At 39.1% G+C, this 19,696-nt stretch overlaps 1 protein-coding gene across 1 annotated transcript; it reads left to right on the top strand.

The window, feature by feature from the left end:
• Window positions 1-34: 34 nt before the first annotated feature.
• On the top strand, window positions 35-17,481 carry LOC142527548 (serine/threonine-protein kinase BIK1-like). Its single transcript, XM_075632385.1, has 3 exons — window positions 35-165; window positions 250-376; window positions 16,948-17,481. Exons 2-3 carry the CDS (start codon window positions 280-282, stop codon window positions 17,340-17,342), a joined length of 492 nt encoding a protein of 163 aa, XP_075488500.1. The 5' UTR covers window positions 35-165; window positions 250-279; the 3' UTR covers window positions 17,343-17,481.
• The last annotated feature ends 2,215 nt before the right edge of the window (window positions 17,482-19,696 follow it).

The following is a 19,696-nucleotide window of genomic DNA, read 5'->3' as shown; positions in this document are numbered from 1 at the left end:
AGTTAACCTTACCCTTTTTAATCTATATATTCTTTTAAGTGGCCGCAGAAAATCAAGGTTGCCCTTGGGATTGCTAGCCTCCTCAAATTTTTGCATACTAGATATCCACAGTACCCACCTTTTGCAGTTCTCAATCTTGATGCTGCTCATATATTGCTTGATGAGGTGCATTGTGGATGCCCTACACTCGTCAAAATATTTATGCTAGTATGAAATATACAAGTAATAATTATTTCACTTGTCATGCAGAACGGTTATCCAAGGTTATGTGATTTTAGCATGATAACTGGTGGAATTCTTCCTGATAGAACACTTGATAAAAACGATAATGTCCATGGATGTTATGGTCACATGGACCCTTATGCTGGGAAGAAAGGTATTTCATTTTCATATAGTATCCTCATTGATACTCCTGGGACGGGCCCACTACTCCTGGCCCATCCCTAGCCCAAATGGAAGACAGGTCATCAAGGGACCAGGTATTCTCCTATAAATATCAGGTTTGAGTGTTCAGTTCATTCATTCACTATATCGTTTTCAGCAGCACACTTAGCTGCTCCCCCCATATATCCTCAGTCACTGACTTGAGCGTCGGAGGGGCTATGCCGCCAGGACACCCTCCTGGCCCCCTCTTAGCGGTCTTTTTCGTGATTTCAGGCTCGGGACAATTTCAAAACCCTGCGTCTGTACTAGTGACATTTGCTGGGAGCGGACCCTAAATTTCCCGTGAGTATCACTTGGCGCCGTCTGTGGGAAATTTGAGTTGAGACGTAGAGATGCTAGGCAAGAGAGGGAGTAGAAGAGCTACCTCAGCATCATCGCGTCCTCAGAGGGGACCCGAACAACCGAATCTTGAGACGAGACAGGAACAACCTCGTCAAGAGACAAGAGCTGAGCAGCCCCTTCAAGAGACAAGGGTCGAGCAAACCCGTCCCAATGAGAATGTGGGGAACTTGACCCTGGAACAGTTGGGCCAATTTATCACCCGGACAGTGGATGAAGCAATTAAGAGGAATCAAGAGTCTATGTTTGCAGAAGAGCAGGCCGCTCGCCAGGAGCAAGAAGAGAATGTGGAGGGCCACCAGAGCCGGGTTGAAGAGACGCATCCCCTCCAAAGTGGGGAAGGTTAGTGAGATAGGAGAGATGTGGAAGGAGATACGGATGTCGAGGCAGCAGGTAGTAAGCCGAGCGCCGGTACCCAAGAGAGGAAGTCCTTTTTCATTGGCCATCTTGGAAGAAGGACTTCCTCCAAATTTCCGACAGTCAAACGTGGGAGAATATGACGGACATACTGACCCTGAAGAACACTTGGGGAGATTTGAGAATGCGGCTCTGTTGCACCAATATTCGGATGGAGTCAGGTGCAGGGTGTTTCGGGACAGGTTAGTGAGGTCAGCCCAGCAATGGTTTAACACCTTGCAGCCCAACTCTATACGTTCTTTTGAGGACTTCTCAGCTGCCTTCTTGCACCGATTTCCTAGCAGCAAGAGGCACCAGAAAAATTATTTGAGCCTGTTCGTGATGAAACAACAAGAGAATGAAACTTTGCGAGAGTTTGTCCAACGCTTCAATAGTGCAGCGCTGGAAATACCAGCGGCTACCCCTGACATCATGATAAGTGCCTTTACCCAAGGACTGAGGGGAGGAGAATTTTTCAAATCACTGGTCAAGAAACCTCCGTCGAGCTATGATGATTTGTTAGCTCCGTCGAGGTCAAGATGTTCCTCAGAAACCCATCGAACCGAGGAGGGGAATGAATGAGGATAACCACCCGAAGAGGGAATGATTCATATGATCTCGGGGGGTGCTACTGATGGAGACTCTGGGCGAGCTCGGAAGGCACATGGGAGAAGGTTGGAGAACTTTGAGATATCTAGGGGTGCAGACTTACCACAAGACCCCGTCATCAGCTTTGGGCCCAAAGACCTCCGAGGCGTTGTGACTCCACATAACGATGTCTTGGTAGTAACGGCCACCATTGCCAATTATGATGTGGCGAGGATATTTATTGATAATGGAAGCTCCGTGAACGTCTTGTTCAAGAGCACGTTGGATCAAATGAAGGTGGAAGGATTTGAGTTTGAGCCGATCTCCACCCCGCTGTATGGGTTTGCAGAACACGCCATCCTGCCTTTGGGTCAGAATGTTCTTCCCCTCTCCTTGGGGACATCCTCGGCGGGTAACAAAAATGGTAGCATTCACCGTGGTGGATAACTTGTCAAAGTATAATGGAATTCTAGGACGGCCAGCCCTGAAGGATTTTAGAGCCGTAGCTTCCAGTTATCATCAGAAACTTAAGTTTCCATTGGGAAAAGGATTTGGAGTCTTGTGCGAGGACCAAGAAGTCGCACGTCGTTGTTATGAACGAATCGTGAAGGAAGAAGAAAAGAGAGGTCGTGAGCATTCACATGGAAGCTTGAGCTCAGTCTTACAGTTGTAGAGTCATTCGGAGAAGCTTCTAAGTGGGTAACTTTGTCCTGTGGAGGTACGAGAGGAGCAGAGAGGAAAGTTGGAGAATGCGCTGGGTAAGGCTCTAAAGAGGCCAGGGAACGCTTACCACCTTAGAGAATATTAATCTTTACTTTGTTTGTGATGTATTTCGTTCCTTAATTTGTCTTACATTATCAGTTGAAATTTAATAAAGCCGAGTTCTTATATTAAGTTTGTGGATGTTCTTGTATTATGAGGATGATATAGTTAAATTTTTTCTGCTATGGCATCGCCTAGCAGAGGAGCAGAGTGGGGGAGGAGAAAATTTAAATTTTTCCTGCTAAGGCATCGCCTAGCAGAGGAGCAGAGTGGAGGAGAATTAAATTTTCCTGCTAAGGCATCGCCTAGCAGAGGAGCAGAGTTTGGGAGATATTAAAATTTTCCTGCTAAGGCATCGCCTAGCAGAGGAGCTGGGGGGATGAGAAAAGTTAAATTTTTCCTGCTAAGGCATCGCCTAGCAGAGGAGCAGAGTTTGGGAGATATTAAAATTTTCCTGCTAAGGCATCGCCTAGCAGAGGAGCTGGGGGGATGAGAAAAGTTAAATTTTTCCTGCTAAGGCATCGCCTAGCAGAGGAGCAGAGTTTGGGAGATATTAAAATTTTCCTGCTAAAGCGTCCGCCTAGCAGAGGAGCAGAGTTTGGGAGGAGAAAAATTTTATTTTCCTACTAAGACATCGCCTAGCAGAGGAGCAGAGTGGAGGAGGAGAATTAAATTTTCCTGCTAAGGCATCGCCTAGCAGAGGAGCAGAGTTTGAGAGACATTAAAATTTTCCTGCTAAGGCGTCGCCTAGCAGAGGAGCAGAGTTTGGAAGGAGAAAAATTTTAATTTTTCCTGCTAAGGCATCGCCTAGCAGAGGAGCAGAGTTTGGGAGATATCAAATTTTTCCTGCTAAGGCGTCGCCTAGCAGAGGAGCAGAGTGGAGGATGAGAATTAAATTTTCCTGCTAAGGCATCGCCTAACAGAGGAGCAGAGTTGGGGAGGAGAAAATTTTTATTTTCCTGCTAAGGCATCGCCTAGCAGAGGAGTTAGAGATGGGGGTGTTGAATTTTCATTTTCCTGCTAAGGTATCGTCTAGCAGAGGAGTTAGAGGGTGAAGTTGGAGAATTTTTATTTTCCTGCTAAGGCATCGCCTAGCAGAGAAGTTAGAGATGTGGGTGTTGAGTTTTTATTTTCCTGCTAAGGTATCACCTAGCAGAGGAGTTAGAGGGTGGAGGTGTCGAATTTAATTTTTCTATTAAGGCGTCACCTAGTAGAGGGGTTAGAGGGTGGAGGTGTTGAATTTTATTTTCCTGCTATGGCGTCGCCTAGCAGAGGATTTAGAGGGTGAAGGTGGAGAATTTTTATTTTCCTGTTAAGGCGTCGCCTAGCAGAGGAGTTAGAGTATGAGGGTGGAGATTTTTATTTTCCTGCAAAGGCCCGGCTTAGCAGAAGAGTTATGATATGATGAGGTAAGAGTTTTATTTTCCTGCTAAGGACTATTTTAGCAGAGGAGTCAAGGGTGCGGGGAAGTGGAAACTATTTCTCTTCAAAAGCTTAGTAGAGGACCTTGAAGATGGGGGCGACAAGGGCATACTATGTTAGAAAAATGTAATTCGATTGTCGTTAACGAACAATGTTTTCCGCTGCGAAAATTACCGATCAGGTCGTGGGGGTTTGGGGGCAACGCCCCCAAAAGCTATTCAGAAATCACACAACCATTCGCAAGGAAATGTATCAAAATTCTCAACGTACTGGACGAGCGCTCGAGCGAGCAAGGGGCTGGGCGAGCTGGCGATGGGTGTCTTTGGCGAGCCTGCAGCGTTGGCTTGGGCGAAGCTGGGCGAGCTGGCGAGGGGTGTTTTGGGTGACGAGACAGAGGCGAAGCGAGGTGAAGGGAAGGCGAGGGCTAGGCACGCAGGGCGAGCGTGGCTGTGCTCGGGCTAGCTTGGCGAGGGGCGAGCTCGGGGCAGGCGTGCGCTCGTGCGGGGCGAGGGCGCCGGGAGAGCGTGAGGCAAGCTTAGGCGAGCAGGCGAGCAAGGGTGCTGGGCGAGCTCGCGATGGGGCGATGCGCGCTATGGCGGGCGTCGCGCGTTGGGCGAGCGTTGGAACGGGGCAGGCGTGCGTTCGTGCTGGGCGAGGGCGACGGGCGAGCATGAGGCAAGCTTGGGCGAGCAGGGGTGCTGGGCAAGCTCGCGATGAGGCGATTTGCGCTGGGGCGGGCGTGGCGCGGCGCGCTTGGGCGAGCGTGAGGCAAGCTTGGGCGAGCAGGCGAGCAGGGGTGCTGGGCGAGCTCGCGATGGGACGATGTGCGCTGGGTCGGGCGTAGCGCGCTTGGGCGAGCAGACACAGGGGCAGAGCGAGCTCGCGTTGGGGCTAGCGCGCAGGTGATGAGGGCTGGCTTAGCGAGGCGCGCAGGCGAGGCGTGGCTTGGCGAGGGCAGGGTGGCTAGGCGGGGGCGTGGTGCGAGGCGTGCGGCCGGCGCGGGCTCAGACAAGGCGGCGGCCGGAGCTGCGAACGAGGGTGACGGGCATTGATGCGTCGTATGACGTGAGCGAGGTGATGATGAAGCAGGGCTATGATTACTATTTGATTTCTTTCCAAATTTTTGGAGACCGACGAAAGGCAGGAAGAAAGTGCACAACTCGCGCCCGGAGAACCGGGGACAACACAATTAATCGAACTTTGAACTTGCAATTCAGTTCGACTCGGGAGGGGGAGACTGGTGATACCCAGGGATGGGCCCACTACTCCTGGCCCATCCCTAGCCCAAATGGAAGACAGGCCCATCAAGGACCCATGTATTCTCCTATAAATATCAGGTTTGAGTGTTCAGTTCATTCATTCACTATATCGTTTTCAGCAGCACCCTTAGCTGCTCCCCCCATATATCCTCAGTCACTGACTTGAGCGTCGGAGAGGCTACGCCAGGACACCCTCCTGGCCCCTTCTTAACTGTCTTTTTCGTGATTTCAGGCTCGGGACAATTTCAAAACCCTGCGTCTGTACTAGTGACACTTGCTGGGAGCGGACCCTAAATTTCCCGTGAGTATCACTCATGAATAAGCATTAAGAATTTATTCTAATTTGCAGCTCTGCCCCTCACATTTTACTCATTACCTCTGAACAGAATTGAGTTTAAATTGTTGATTGATTTATGGTTTTGTTTAAATGTTTTTTAGCTTGAAATGTCTCGATATTTTTTCTTTGAGGAACAAAACAGAACGGAACATATTGTTTGGCTTGTTTAGATGATTATGTTGCTACGATGATTTGTTTTGAATCTATTTAGCTAATTTTCTACATGTAATAATATATTTCCTAGCTAATGGAAGTCGTGGTGGCCTGGAGGGATAATAGTAATCTGTTTACATTGCTGATATATAGAGATTGGTGAACTAGGAATTGGGAGAATGATGTATTTGTGTCGTAAAGAATAATGGAAAAGGTTCAGAAGGTGTGTCATGTGTGTAGAACACATATAAAAGCTATTGATACACTATATGCACGGCTGAATGAAAGGATATAGAGATAAGGTTGCTTTGAATAAAACAAAGTTGTCACTGTTTGTAACGAAGAGTTAAAGTTATTTCCGTTTCCTTTTTTTTGGGAGTGTGTGTGTGTGAAGGCGCTAAGAAATATTTAACTTATAGTTACAGCGTTTTGGTACGATGATTTATGTATTACTGTGAACAGATTGTTGGATCTTGGTTTTCTCGTGTCCCAAACGCAGCGAAAGTTTAAAAATTTTTATTTTATTTTGACAATCAAAATATGTTTTGCTTTGGGCACTTGTATGATTTTATCATAAACATACATAGGGCGTTAAAACTTTTACCTTTTGGTGAACAATTTTCATTTGGCTCCAACTACTCTGGTATTAGCGGACGTAGCTCTTGTTGTAAATCCATACGAACATTCTTCGATCTCCTAATCCGATCCACGACTGAAATATTTGTTTCTCTTCTAAATTGCACTAGAAATTTAGAAGAACTTTGGCGTAGAGATTGAACACGAAGAAAAAATCGACTCAACATAATAAACCGAATTTTTCTTGGTTTTTGAGAGGAGATTTTCGAGAGCAGCACTTGGAAAAAGTTGGGAATAGCCGAAAGACCCCTTTTTATTGTTGATTAGAAAACCAAAAACCTACAATTGCATGCCATATCTTAAGGATAAGAAAATCCTTATTTTAATACTAATAATTTATTTACTTAATTAATTCAATTAATTAAGTCAATGAAATATTCTTATTGCATACCAAATCTTTTTCTTTTCCAAATTACCGAAAATGTTTCGAAAACTTGTGGTCTCATGGAGGCTAGGGTTTAGCTCATCTACTATATATTTTTAATCAAGTGATGACCTAATACACATAATTAACATTAATGGACTTGATTAATTAATTGGGTTAGTCCAACTAGTTTAATTAATTAATCAAAGTTCATTAAAAAATTTTGATCATTTAGTATGTTGGACTTGTACTTCTATAAGCCCATTAAACATAATTCCCACTATATTTAATTTAATATTTAATCAACTCAACGTTTGAGCTTAATAAATTAAATTAATTATAAATTCAACATTTGAATTTATTATTTAAATTATAAATTCAACTCTTTGAATTTATCACCTCCAAAATTTAATATTTAATAAACCCAACTTTTGAGTTTAATAAATTAAATTATCAAATTTTATAAATTCAACTCCTTGAATTTATTCTCTCCAAATTTCATAAATTCAACTTCTTGAATTTAGTATCTCATAAATTCAACTCCTTGAATTCAACTCCTTGAATTTATTTTCTCAAAATTTTATTATCATAAATTCAACTCCTTGAATTTACTATATCATAATATAAATTCAACTCCTTGAATTTATTATCTCAACGGGAACAAACGATCCAGTGCTTGTGTGACTCTCAATGGTTCAGGGATACAGCTAGCCGTGGGTTCACAACTCTTTGTGATTCAGAATAACATTTATTCTTATTCGGGCTTACCCTAGTTAGCCCCATTCTTTTCATCAACACCTTGATCAAGAATGTCAGAACTCATTTCTGATTGCATCCATTGGATCATGGTAAGAGCGTCTAGTAGCATCGACCCATGATCTCCTAGGTATCACTGATAGTGCCTGCAAGAACTAGTCGATTATGATTAACGTACAGTACGGTCCCTTCATCTCATATATCCCGATCGAATCTGCAACCATTGGTTCATCGAGGGTTGCATAATAATTCGATAACTATGTGATAACTATAAATAGTGGCATCGCACGTACGGTTGGAGAACTCCTTTTCTAACGTACATCTCATACTCTGGCCAGAGATTCCATGCACTATTATTTCATCAGATCACATAGGATATCCACACCCGTAGGTGAGCGGTGAATCCCCGACTACAATGCACTGGCTCCTATATGTGTCGCAACTGTACCCAACCTCGTCACCTGATGACTCTCCTGGAGCAGGTAAACGAGTCAAAGCATAGCCCTAGCATATAGAGCCTCAGTGTTGTCCCGGGTCGTAAGGACTAATGTTGTACAATCATAACCACAGAGTTATCCTCTCGATGAATGATAACCACTTGGAAAGTCCGAGGGAGGGTAGTTCATTATAATCATCATATCAGTACCCATCTGCATGTTTGGACATCTCTATGCCCTTACCAAGAAACGCAGTACACAACATCACAGATGCTAGTCTCGAGCTCAAGCGACCTTTATCCATGTTTAGGCGGCTGAATCGACTAGGAACGAATTTAGATCATACAGTGTTTACAAACGAGTTTCAACATCGAATTACGATTCATTTGTTGTAAAGTATAATCAAAGTCTTTATCTATGTTGTTCACATGGATATACAGATAAAGAAATAACAAACCATGAAATAATGAATTATATTAAAATAAAGATTGTTAATTACAACTGAATCAATAAAATCCCTGGCCAACAGTTGGCTTGCAGAGCATCTACTCTAACAATCTCCCACTTGCCCTAGAGTCAACTACCCATAAACTTTAATCACATTGCTTTGCGATGCTTTTCAAACAATGGTCCTGGCAAGGGCTTTGTAAGTGGATCAGCAACATTATCTGCAGAGGGGACTCTTTCGAATGATATGTCTCCTTTTCCCACAATCTCCCGTATGATGTGGAACTTCCTCAGTACATGTTTGGATCGCTGATGAGACCTTGGTTCCTTTGCTTGCGCAACGGCACCAGTTTTGTCGCAGTACATCGGGACTAGATCAACTCCATTAGGAATAACGCCCAACTCTTGGACAAAATTTCTCATCCAAACTATCTCTTTGGCTGAATCAGATGCAACAATGTATTCAGCTTCAGTAGTGGAATCCGAAACGGTGTCTTGTTTTGAACTTTCCCAAGAGACAGCCGCACCATTTAGCATGAATACAAAACCAAAGGTCGATTTCGAATCATCTACGTCACATTGGAAGCTAGAATCATTGTAGCCTTCCAATTTCAATTCTCCACCCCCATAGACCATGAACAAGTTCTTAGTCCTTCTCAAGTACTTAAGAATATCTTTCACGGCCTTCCAATACATTGGACAAGTGTTCGCCTGATATTTGCTTGTAACACTCAGAGCGTAAGCAACATCAGGACGTGTCTATATCATACCATACATGATACTACCAATGGCTGATGCATATGGAATACGTGTCATCATCTCTATCTGTTTATCAGTTTTGGGACACATAACTTTGGATAGAGTAACATCATGACACAATGGTAAGTATCTTCTCTTGGACTCTTCCATAGAGTATCGCTTCAAAATGGTAGCAATATAAGCGGCTTGGGTGAGTCCCAGCATCCTCTTTTGATCTATCTCTATAGATTTGTATTCACAATACATGGGATGCTTCACCCATATCTTTCATAGAGAATTTACTTGCTAACCATATTTTAGTTGATTGCAGTAGTCCTACATCATTCCTAATTAGTAGGATGTCATCAACATAAAACATAAGGAATGTCACTGCACTCCCACTAACTTTCTTGTACACGCATGGTTCCTCAGGATTCTTAGAAAAACCAAACTCTTTGATAGTGCTATCAAATCTGAGGTTCCAACTCCTTGACTCCTGCTTGAGACCATATATTGATCTCTGAAGTTTGCATACCTTATGCTCACTTCCTACTGATGTGTATCCCTCAGGTTGGGACATATAAATTTCTTCTTTGATGTTTCCATTGAGGAATGCAGTCTTTACATCCATTTTTCATATCTCATAGTCATACCATGATGCTATGGCTAGTAGTATTCTAATGGACTTAAACATAGCAACTGGTGGAAAAATTTTCTCATAGGCAACTCATTGCTTTTGAGTATAACCTTTTTCAACCAGTCCTGCTTTGAAGGTCACTACCTTCTCATCCGCCCCAAGCTTTCTTTTGTAAATCCATTTGCATCCTATGGGAACGATTCCCTCAGGTGGATCAACTAATGTCCAGACTTGGTTTGAATACATAGAGTCCATTTCTGACTGCATGGCTTCAAGCCATTTGGTTGAATCAGTATCAGATATTACTTCTTTAAAGTTCATTGGATCACATCCAACACAAGGCTCATCATGACCTTGTTCATGAAGAAGTGTATATCTTGCAGGTGGTCTAATAACCCTATCAGACCTCCTAGGAGCTTGTACTTCAACTACTGGTTCTTGGGAAATGGGTTCAACTTCTATAGTTGAGGGAGTATATTGAATTTCTTCAAGTTCTATCATCTTGCCTTTTCTATCTAATAGAAATTCCTTTTCCAAAAAGGTGGCATTTCTTGAAACAAACACTTTCGCTTCATTGGGATGATAGAAATAATATCCAACAGAATTCTTTGGATCCTACAAAGTATCACAAAGTGGATCTACTATCCAATTTGTCTCCCACTGTCTGCTTCACGTAAGTAGGACATCCCCATATTCTCTCGTAAGAATATTTGGGAGTTTTTCCTATCCATATCTCATATGGTGTTTTATCAACTGCTTTAGTATGGACATTATTCAACAACATTGCCGCAGTTTCAAGCGCTAAGCCCCAAAACAATGCAGGCAATTCAGTGAATCCCATCATGGATCGAACCATGTCCATCAAGGTTCGATTTCGACGTTCAGAAACACCATTCAATTGTGGTGTTGCTGGAGGAGTCCACTGTGAGAAAATCTCATTCTCTTTTAGATAATCTAAAAATTCAGCACTGCAGTATTCTCCATCTCGATCAGATCGAAGTGTCTTAATACTCCTTTCTAGTTGTTTTCTTACTTCAGATCTGAATTCTTTGAACCTTTCAAATGCTTCAGATTTGTGTTTCATAAACATACCCATACCTCGAATGGTCATCAGTAAAGGTAATGAAGTAAGAATGCCCAAATTTTGTGCTAACACTTAGCGGGCCACAAACGTCCATGTGGATCAAATCCAGTAGACCATGTGCACGTTCCATGTTTCCATTGAATGGAGTCTTAGTCATTTTTCCTTTTAGACAGGACTTACAAGCAGGTTGAGAATTTTTGTCTTACAAGTCAAACATGCCTTCTCCCACTAGCTTGTGCATCATTCTTTGGGAAATATGACCTAGTCTAGCGTGCCATATTTGTGTGGGATTTGGATCATCTAACTTTATTTTGTTTATTGTTGAAATCATGTTTACTTGGACATTCGCTTATCATTTCCAGAACATTTCTGGCACATACAATTTCTTATGTCCGGACTTCTTACAGTGCAAAAAAATATGTTCTAACTTATTGGGCTTTGCAGGCCTTTTAAGTATCTTTCAGAGTTTGCCTCTTATTGGGATTGTTTTTCTTGTGAGGGGAAGAACATTTCTTTCCCTTACCTTGTGGGCCATTTTCGTCTAACGAGAGGCCCATAAGAAAACAATAATTTCCTGTTTTATGGTGATCTCATAAGTTATAAGAATATTAACTAGCTCTTCAAGGCTATCATCTATCTTATTCAAATTGAATTTCACCATAACCCCGAAAATGAGGAAGAGAATGAGGAAGAGAAAGACAACAAATTGATGTCATCAATTAACTCGTTAAGAATCACATATTCCAGGCCCACCACATTTTCAATAAGCACAATCATATATACACCATGTTCATGGGCTAGAACCCCATCTTGCATGTGTGCAGTCATGAGCTCCTCGAAAGTAGTGTGCATCATCGTATTAGTTTCATGCACCATGCAATTCTTGCACGTGCATTCGAATGTCAGCAGCATTCAAAATTTCCTCAAACTGTCCCTACAGTTCATTTGACATAGAAACGAGCACATTACACTTTAGCTTGCACACTATGGTCCCACCATCTTGCATGCATTGTCAGTTCAACAAGACTGACATTAGTGTGTATGTCATTTTTTCCGAATTTAGAACAATTTTTCCAACCAGTCTTGAAAATTAGATTCGGTTAGCTTGTTAATAACAAAAATGGATTACGAGACGAAATCTAAAATATACTGATATGGAAATAGAATAAAGGTTGCTGATTATTTTAAAATAATTTTAAGATATAAAATATGGATTTTATTTTATAAATCTATCTCCCACTATTTTGACATTTTCACCACCCTCTGATGAAAAAGGGAAATCGTATTTCCTTAGTGGGCACGTAGAGTCCAATTAGCCAATTATAATCCCGAATAATATCAGCCAATTATAATTTCTAAAAGGTAGAATCCAATTGCATCCCTATGCAACCTCCGCGTGTTTTGCCTCACGTTTAATAAGGACACAATAATATGACGTCGTTTATTTTCGCATGTCAAACCGACCCATCAATATTGAATTGTAATAGACGGTCGTCATGAGTTCCCCAAATAATATGAGCCGAATTCATGGGAGTTCCACTCAATTCACATCATATGTCCGGTGGAAGTCACAGCTTTCCGGCTTCCAGGCCTCCCCAATAATATGAGCCAGACACTGTCCGCGGGTAGCGATCAACATGCAACCACGGTTGATGGAAGGCAAGGAAAAATTAAACTTTTTAATTTTTACTTTTTCGGTTTGATATAAATTTTGAATCTTATTCAAAATGAGGGATTTTGATTTTAAAATTGCCTCATCATTTTAATTTTTAAAATCGCGTGCCACGAGTTTGTATGTTTGCCGGATCCATGCAACTATATTATCTAATAATATACATATATGCATACTACTATATATCGCATATATCATAATATGACATTCAACAATAAATAAGGATGATCGATCGCCAACACTATTAGATCCATGTGAGCCAAACATGGATCCAGGTCCAAAACCTAGGTGAATGCAGGGATGCAAATGCAACTATTACAAGTGCTTCCAATATTTTACATGTCTTCATCTCGTTCATCGGGCCCACCATCTTCCAGTCTTGATCTCCCACTATTTCTAATAATTACATTTAAACAGCCATGGCACATAAGGGATACATCTCATGGGGTGGGAACGGGCCATAAACCAGGCCCACTTTAATAATATCAAATATTAACAAAATGAATAAAAAACAGTAAAATATCCTAACATACACCTAACACATTGGTCAAGGCTCTTGATCATCCTTCATGCATTTAATATCAAATATTAAAATCAATTTAATTAAACAAATTTAATTAATTGATAAATCATATATCTAATAATTTTACCACTAACCACCACAATTATCAAATAATTTAATAAATTAAATAAACTCCTTTATTTAATTTCCAATTAAATCAATAATAATTGATTTCTTGTAAAACTCATTTTACCATAAATAATTAAAATCACATTCTAATTATTTATTTTACAAGAAAATTATTAATTTTCTAAAAATCAATTTTCCAAAATAAAAATTGAACCAATTTTCAAAAATATCAATTTTACCCAAAAATTTGAAAAATCAGAAAATCGCCCCTAGGCCCAAACAATTCAAGCCCATTATCCAGAACAGAGCACGAGACGTTCCCGGGCAGCTGCCCGCACTTCCCGCGCACTACTCGAACGTTTCGGGCATTCGCAGGCACGCTGTGCGCGTTTGTGAGCACAACCATGTGCGCCGGCCGCGAGCGTAGCATGCGGACATTCCGCATGCCGCGCGTCGGCCGCGCGCACTCTGCGCGGGCCGCGCACGGGCTGCCCGGAATAGTTCCGGGCAGAAACGAAATATTTTTTTTTTGTTTTCTGGAAAAATAAAATTTTTATGGTGCATCAATTTTCTGAAAAATTTTCTTGTGTGGTTCGAAATAAATTATTCAATATGATTTAAAACCATACGATATAGAGAACCTGGCTCTGATACCACTGTTAGATCTCGGTTTTCTCGTGCCCCAAACGCAGCGAAAGTTTAAAAATTTTTATTTTATTTTGACAATCAAAATATGTTTTGCTTTGGGCACTCGTATGATTTTATCATAAACATACATAGGGCGTTAAAACTTTTACCTTTTGGTAAAAAAATTTCACTTGGCTCCAACTACTCTGGTATTAGCGGACGTAACTCTTGTTGTAAATCCATACGAACATTCTTCGATCTCCTAATCCGATCCACGACTGAAATATTTGTTTCTCTTCTAAATTGCACTAGAAATTTAGAAGAACTTTGGCGTAGAGATTGAACACGAAGAAGAAATCGGCTCAACACAATAAACCGAATTTTTCTTGGTTTTTGAAAGGAGATTTTCGAGAGCAGCACTTGGAAGAAGTTGGGAATAGCTGAAAGACCCTTTTTATTGTTGATTAGAAAACCAAAAACCCACGATTGCATGCCATATCTTAAGGATAAGAAAATCCTTATTTTAATACTAATAATTTATTTACTTAATTAATTGAATTAAGTAAGTCAATGAAATATTCTTATTGCATAACCAAATCTTTTTCTTTTCCAAATAACCGAAAATGTTTCGAAAACTTGTGGTCTCATGGAGGCTAGGGTTTAGCTCATCTACTATATATTTTTAATCAAGTGATGACCTAATACACATAATTAACATTAATGAGCTTGATTAATTAATTGGGTTAGTCCAACTAGTTTAATTAATTAATCAAAGTCCATTAAAAACTTTAATCATTTAGTATGTTGGACTTGTACTCCTACAAGCCCATTAAACATAATTCCCACTATATTTAATTTAATATTTAATAAACTCAACGTTTAAGCTTAATAAATTAAATTAATTATAAATTCAACATTTGAATTTATTATTTAAATTAAAAATTCAACTCTTTGAATTTATCACCTTCAAAATTTAATATTTAATAAACCCAACTTTTGAGTTTAATAAATTAAATTATCAAATTTTATAAATTCAACTCCTTGAATTTATTCTCTCCAAATTTCATAAATTCCACTTCTTGAATTTAGTATCTCATAAATTCAACTCCTTGAATTTATTTTCTCAAAATTTTATTATCATAAATTCAACTCTTTGAATTTACTATATCATAATATAAATTCAACTTCTTGAATTTATTATCTCAACGGGAACAAACGATCCAGTGCTTGTGTGACTCTCAATGGTTCAGGGATACAGCTAGCCGTGGGTTCACAACTCTTTGTGATTCAGAATAACATTTATTCTTATTCGGGCTTACCCTAGTTAGCCTCATTCTTTTCATCAACACCTTGATCAAGAATGTTAGAACTCATTTCTGATTGCACCCATTGGATCATGGTAAGAGCGTCTAGTAGCATCGACCCATGATCCCCTAGGTATCACTGATAGTGCCTGCAAGAACTAGTCGATTATGATTAACGTACAGTACGGTCCCTTCATCTCATATATCCCGATCGAATCTGCAACCATTGGTTCATCGAGGGTTGCATAATAATTCGATAACTATGTGATAACTATAAATAGTGGCATCGCATGTACGGTTGGAGAACTCCTTCTCTAACGTACATCTCATACTCTGGCCAGAGATTCCATGCACTATTATTTCATCAGATCACATAGGATATCAACACCCGTAGGTGAGCGGTGAATCCCCGACTACAATGCACTGGCTCCTATATGTGCCGCAACTGTACCCAATCTCGCCGCCTGATGACTCTCCTAGAGCCGGTAAACGAGTCAAAGCACAGCCCTAGCATATAGAGCTTCAGTGTTGTCCTGGGTCGTAAAGACTAATGTTGTACAATCATAACCACGGACTTATCCTCTTGATGAATGATAACCACTTGGAAAGTCCGAGGGAGGGTTGTTCGGTATAATCATCATATGACTACCCATCTGCATGTTTGGACATCTCTATGCCCTTACCAAGAAACGCAGTACACAACATCACAGATGCTAGTCTCGAGCTCAAGCGAACTTTATCCATATTTTAGGCGGCTGAATCGACTAGGAACGAATTTAGATCATACAGTGTTTACAAACGAGTTTCAACATCGAATTACGATTCATTTGTATTAAAGTATAATCAAAGTCTTTATCTATGTTGTTCATATGGGTATATAGATAAAATATAACAAACCATGAAATAATGAATTATATTAAAATAAAGATTGTTAATTACAACTGAGTCAATAAAATCCCTAGCCAACAGTTGGTTTGCAGGGCATCTACTCTAACACAGATGTCTCGATATGGTGTTTATTGGAGGCAGAGTGCTTATAAAATAGAACTATTAATGTCATTAAATTAACTTAAATAGTTTGAACTAGCAAAAAGAATTGTGAACTCCGAAGAAATATGAATTTCGATATTCGATATATTGCTATTAGTTTCATTTATTTCTGTCCATTGTGATTGTTCTGAGCAAGCTGTGAGGAGTTATTTTTGTAGCTAGAGTCCTCTTGAGTCTACAGCATTGTAATGGATTCAATAGCAGACTTTTAAGCTGGTTAAGGGGCAAACACCATAACTGAAATTGGGTGTATAGAAGTCGTTTACTCTTGAAATGCAAACTAATGAGCATTCTATACTCAATGTTGTAATTGGCGGGAGGCGGTGGCAGGACGGTCAATGACCGTCTACCGCCTAGGAAGTGACTAAGCTGTTGAATTTTTTTAACAATTTTTTATAGGTAATAAATAAGAATATATAATCATGCAATGTGGTTACAAGTAATGATCACTTTTGATGTAATATATGTAATTAAATAATGTTTATGCATAAGAAAACTTCATGAAATATAATACAATTTAGACAAAGTGCAGATAAATATATAAATGCAAACTAACAAGATGATTAAGGCGGTGGCTGGAGGCGGTTTGACAAAGGAGGATAGCCTCGGACCACCTATAGAGACCGCCTTAGACAAAGGCAGACAAAGGCGGGGCGGTCGGGCCGCCTACGTCTAGGCAACCACCATTTAAAACACTATCTTTACTGTAGAAGTATGAAGTATTCAGCTTCCAGATTGGCCCACATGACTGCACTCTCCACTTTGTTCTGCAATTTAATTTTACATCATCTTGGTTTTACTGAAGCGAGTGCGGATTTTATAACCAAGATTATTTAGAAGGTTTTGTATTGGATTTGCTTTTAGGGAATTGTTCAGATAAACAAGACGTCTTTGCATATGGGGTTATACTGCTAGGTTTAATAACCAAGAAAGTTTACACGCAAGAAGATCGGCAAGCCCGATTACCTTTTGATCATGAATGGGCACAGAGAGAATATAAGACTAGTGAATCAGATATTGACAAGAAAACCGACCAACGTTCACTTGTCCATGAAAGTTTTACAAGCGATCCTGATTTTAATTCAGCGGATGGGGCCGAGATCACTGCCATTGCAATGGAATGTATAAATACATGTGACTGTGAACGCCCCACCATGAAGCAAGTGTTGAGGTCTCTGCTCACACTTCCAGTTGTTAAGCAGCATGCTCCTTTTCTAGGAGTGAACAAACTGCTCCAGCCCCATAAAATTGGTCACTGACAGTTTGTTATATATCTTTTACATACAAGGTTCTGCTTTTGGAAGCCGATTTATTATGACTTTAGGATGCTGTTGATGTAGTTCGAACTCTCTTCAGTCTCATTGTTCGTTTTCAGGGTTATGTTTGCATTTCCTTTTATCATTTTATTGAGCTATGATTTTCTTCTATAGAAAAAACTCATTTCCTCTGCATCTATTCAATGACCGTCTTTGACTAAAAACACCTGAGACAATGTTAATTTGTTGCATAATGAAAAAGAAAATTCCATTCGTTAAATATGATGGACCCATTCTTCGGAGCCAATGTTATAAATTTAAATGCCCTAGTTTTATTAAACATCCATTCTAGTTTATATAGCATATCTTATTAGTACGTAGCCACGTTGATGAAAACATTGGGACAATACATACAGAAATCGAAACATTGCAAAAGTAAATAATTGAACAAAAGCAACAAAACATAGTTTGATATACTTAATTTGAAGCAATTTTCCATGCAATATTAACCGTGCAGACAATAGCCCCACAAAATACCCATTTTCACTCATTCAAATTCATATTGAAGGCTACAAAAAACTTCGAAGATAATAAACAAAACTAATCAAGTTCTACATAAAATCCTCGAAGATTGCATCTTCGTGGTGGTACTGCTTATCCCAATGCATATCGCGAGGGGAATTCGTTAATTTAAACAAAAATCTAGCAATAATAATAACATTGCTTTTACAGCCAAAATCCAAAGATAATGAAGAGCGAAGGCTATGGGTTTAAGATTTTACCTGCTTCAATTTAAGAATTTCCCTCGGAAACTGCTCACCTCCCTTCGCGTTCAAACCAGGGTTCCCGCTATAAGAACCATGCGTCTCCTATTTATAAGGCACAATGATATATATTATATGGGTCCACCCAAAAATCCAATATTCCAATTTTCATATTAAAATTTTAAGATTTTATTTAAAAAAATTCATTACATAACAATTTTATGCTAAAAAAATTAGGGGTGTCGAAAATTAATGTCGTCAGCCTAACACAAAAGATATTGTTTTTGGGTTGAGAATTTAAGAGTTTGGATCAGATCGAATTGGACTCGAAATATGAAGCGAAAATATGGGTTCATAATACCTAAATTAAGAATCAAGTTGTCCATCAACTCGAACCCGCCCGACCAATTTATATATTATTATTATTTTAAGTTAGGTTCAATCCTATTTTTAAACTGAGTATTTGCTTTTAATTTATCTGTTTCACCTTCATTTCTCTAAGGCCTTCGATCTCTTCGAACATTTGTCTCGTACAAAAAGGCGTAAACGATGAAAAAATTGGATCTTTAAAGTTTAAAGTTATTTTTTGATGTTGAAGACTTTTTTTTTATAGACGATTTTTTTGTTATTATGTGTTTAAATTAAAATATTATCATGTATAATAAAATAATAATTATCGGATTGTTAAAATATTATCATGTATAATAAAATAATAATGTTGCATAGTAAAAAATTAAATCGGATTGGTTAAGATTCGGGTTTGGATTTAAAGTTTTAGGGCTCGAATTCGAGCTGAGAAATATTTTTTAGTGTCCTTGTTTCAACCCGACCCAAACTCACTCGTATTGACACCTCTAAAAAACGATCTCATATTATTTTTGGATTTTTCTTTCAGTGAAAAATTAACAACAAGATTTTTCAGTAATAATAAATATAAAACATACTCATTATTTATTAGTTTTATGGAATCACATTTATTATTTTCATCTCGGAGTTAGAGCGAGAGGCCGATATATTTGTAGACCAATAATATTAAAGTTTATGGGATATAACTTATGACCAAATTTCCATTACCTCAGTAGTCGTTAAATAAGACTCAAAGTTTTTAAAAGTTTATTTTTTGATTACAAAAATTATTTTAAAAAACCATTTAAACAAGTTTAAAAATCGGGCTTTTATTTCTATTTAAAAAGAAAAACAAAGAATTTTCTAACATTCATTAAAATGTAAAAACCGTTTCTATTTTTTTATATATATAATAAAGACACTTTTAAAAACTGGACTTGTTTAAGTGTTTTGTTTTAGTTCACAACTTCTGTATCCGAAGTTACACTCAATCTTTAATCAATTACTTATTGGGATATTTATTAAGACTCGTAAATTTCACTCATGTTTTCTTAAAACTAGTAAAAAATGCACACGTGTTACATGTGTTATTATTATTTTTAATTTGATCAAATAATACTAAACAATTAATACGAAATTATTTTCAATTTAGAAGAATTGTTCGATTTTAAAAGAAAATTTTGTTTAGATTTTTTTAATGTAAAATATTGAGTAACTTGATGAAAATTTTATTAGGGTAAGATGAGT

Source organism: Primulina tabacum, chromosome 15 (assembly GCF_025594145.1).
Source record: "Primulina tabacum isolate GXHZ01 chromosome 15, ASM2559414v2, whole genome shotgun sequence".
Lineage (NCBI taxonomy): Eukaryota > Viridiplantae > Streptophyta > Magnoliopsida > Lamiales > Gesneriaceae > Primulina > Primulina tabacum.
The sequence above is the reverse complement of the archived record's forward strand: the minus strand, read 5'-3'. Positions and strand labels throughout refer to the sequence as shown.

What these genes read in the sequence shown, in the direction of transcription:
- LOC142527548 (XM_075632385.1), top strand. Translation starts at nt 280, where the DNA reads ATGATAACTGGTGGAATTCTTCCTGATAGAACACTTGATAAAAACGAT. An exon ending in CCCTTATGCTGGGAAGAAAG is followed by an intron (nt 377 to 16,947) that starts GTATTTCATTTT and finishes ATTTGCTTTTAG; the next exon opens with GGAATTGTTCAGATAAACAA.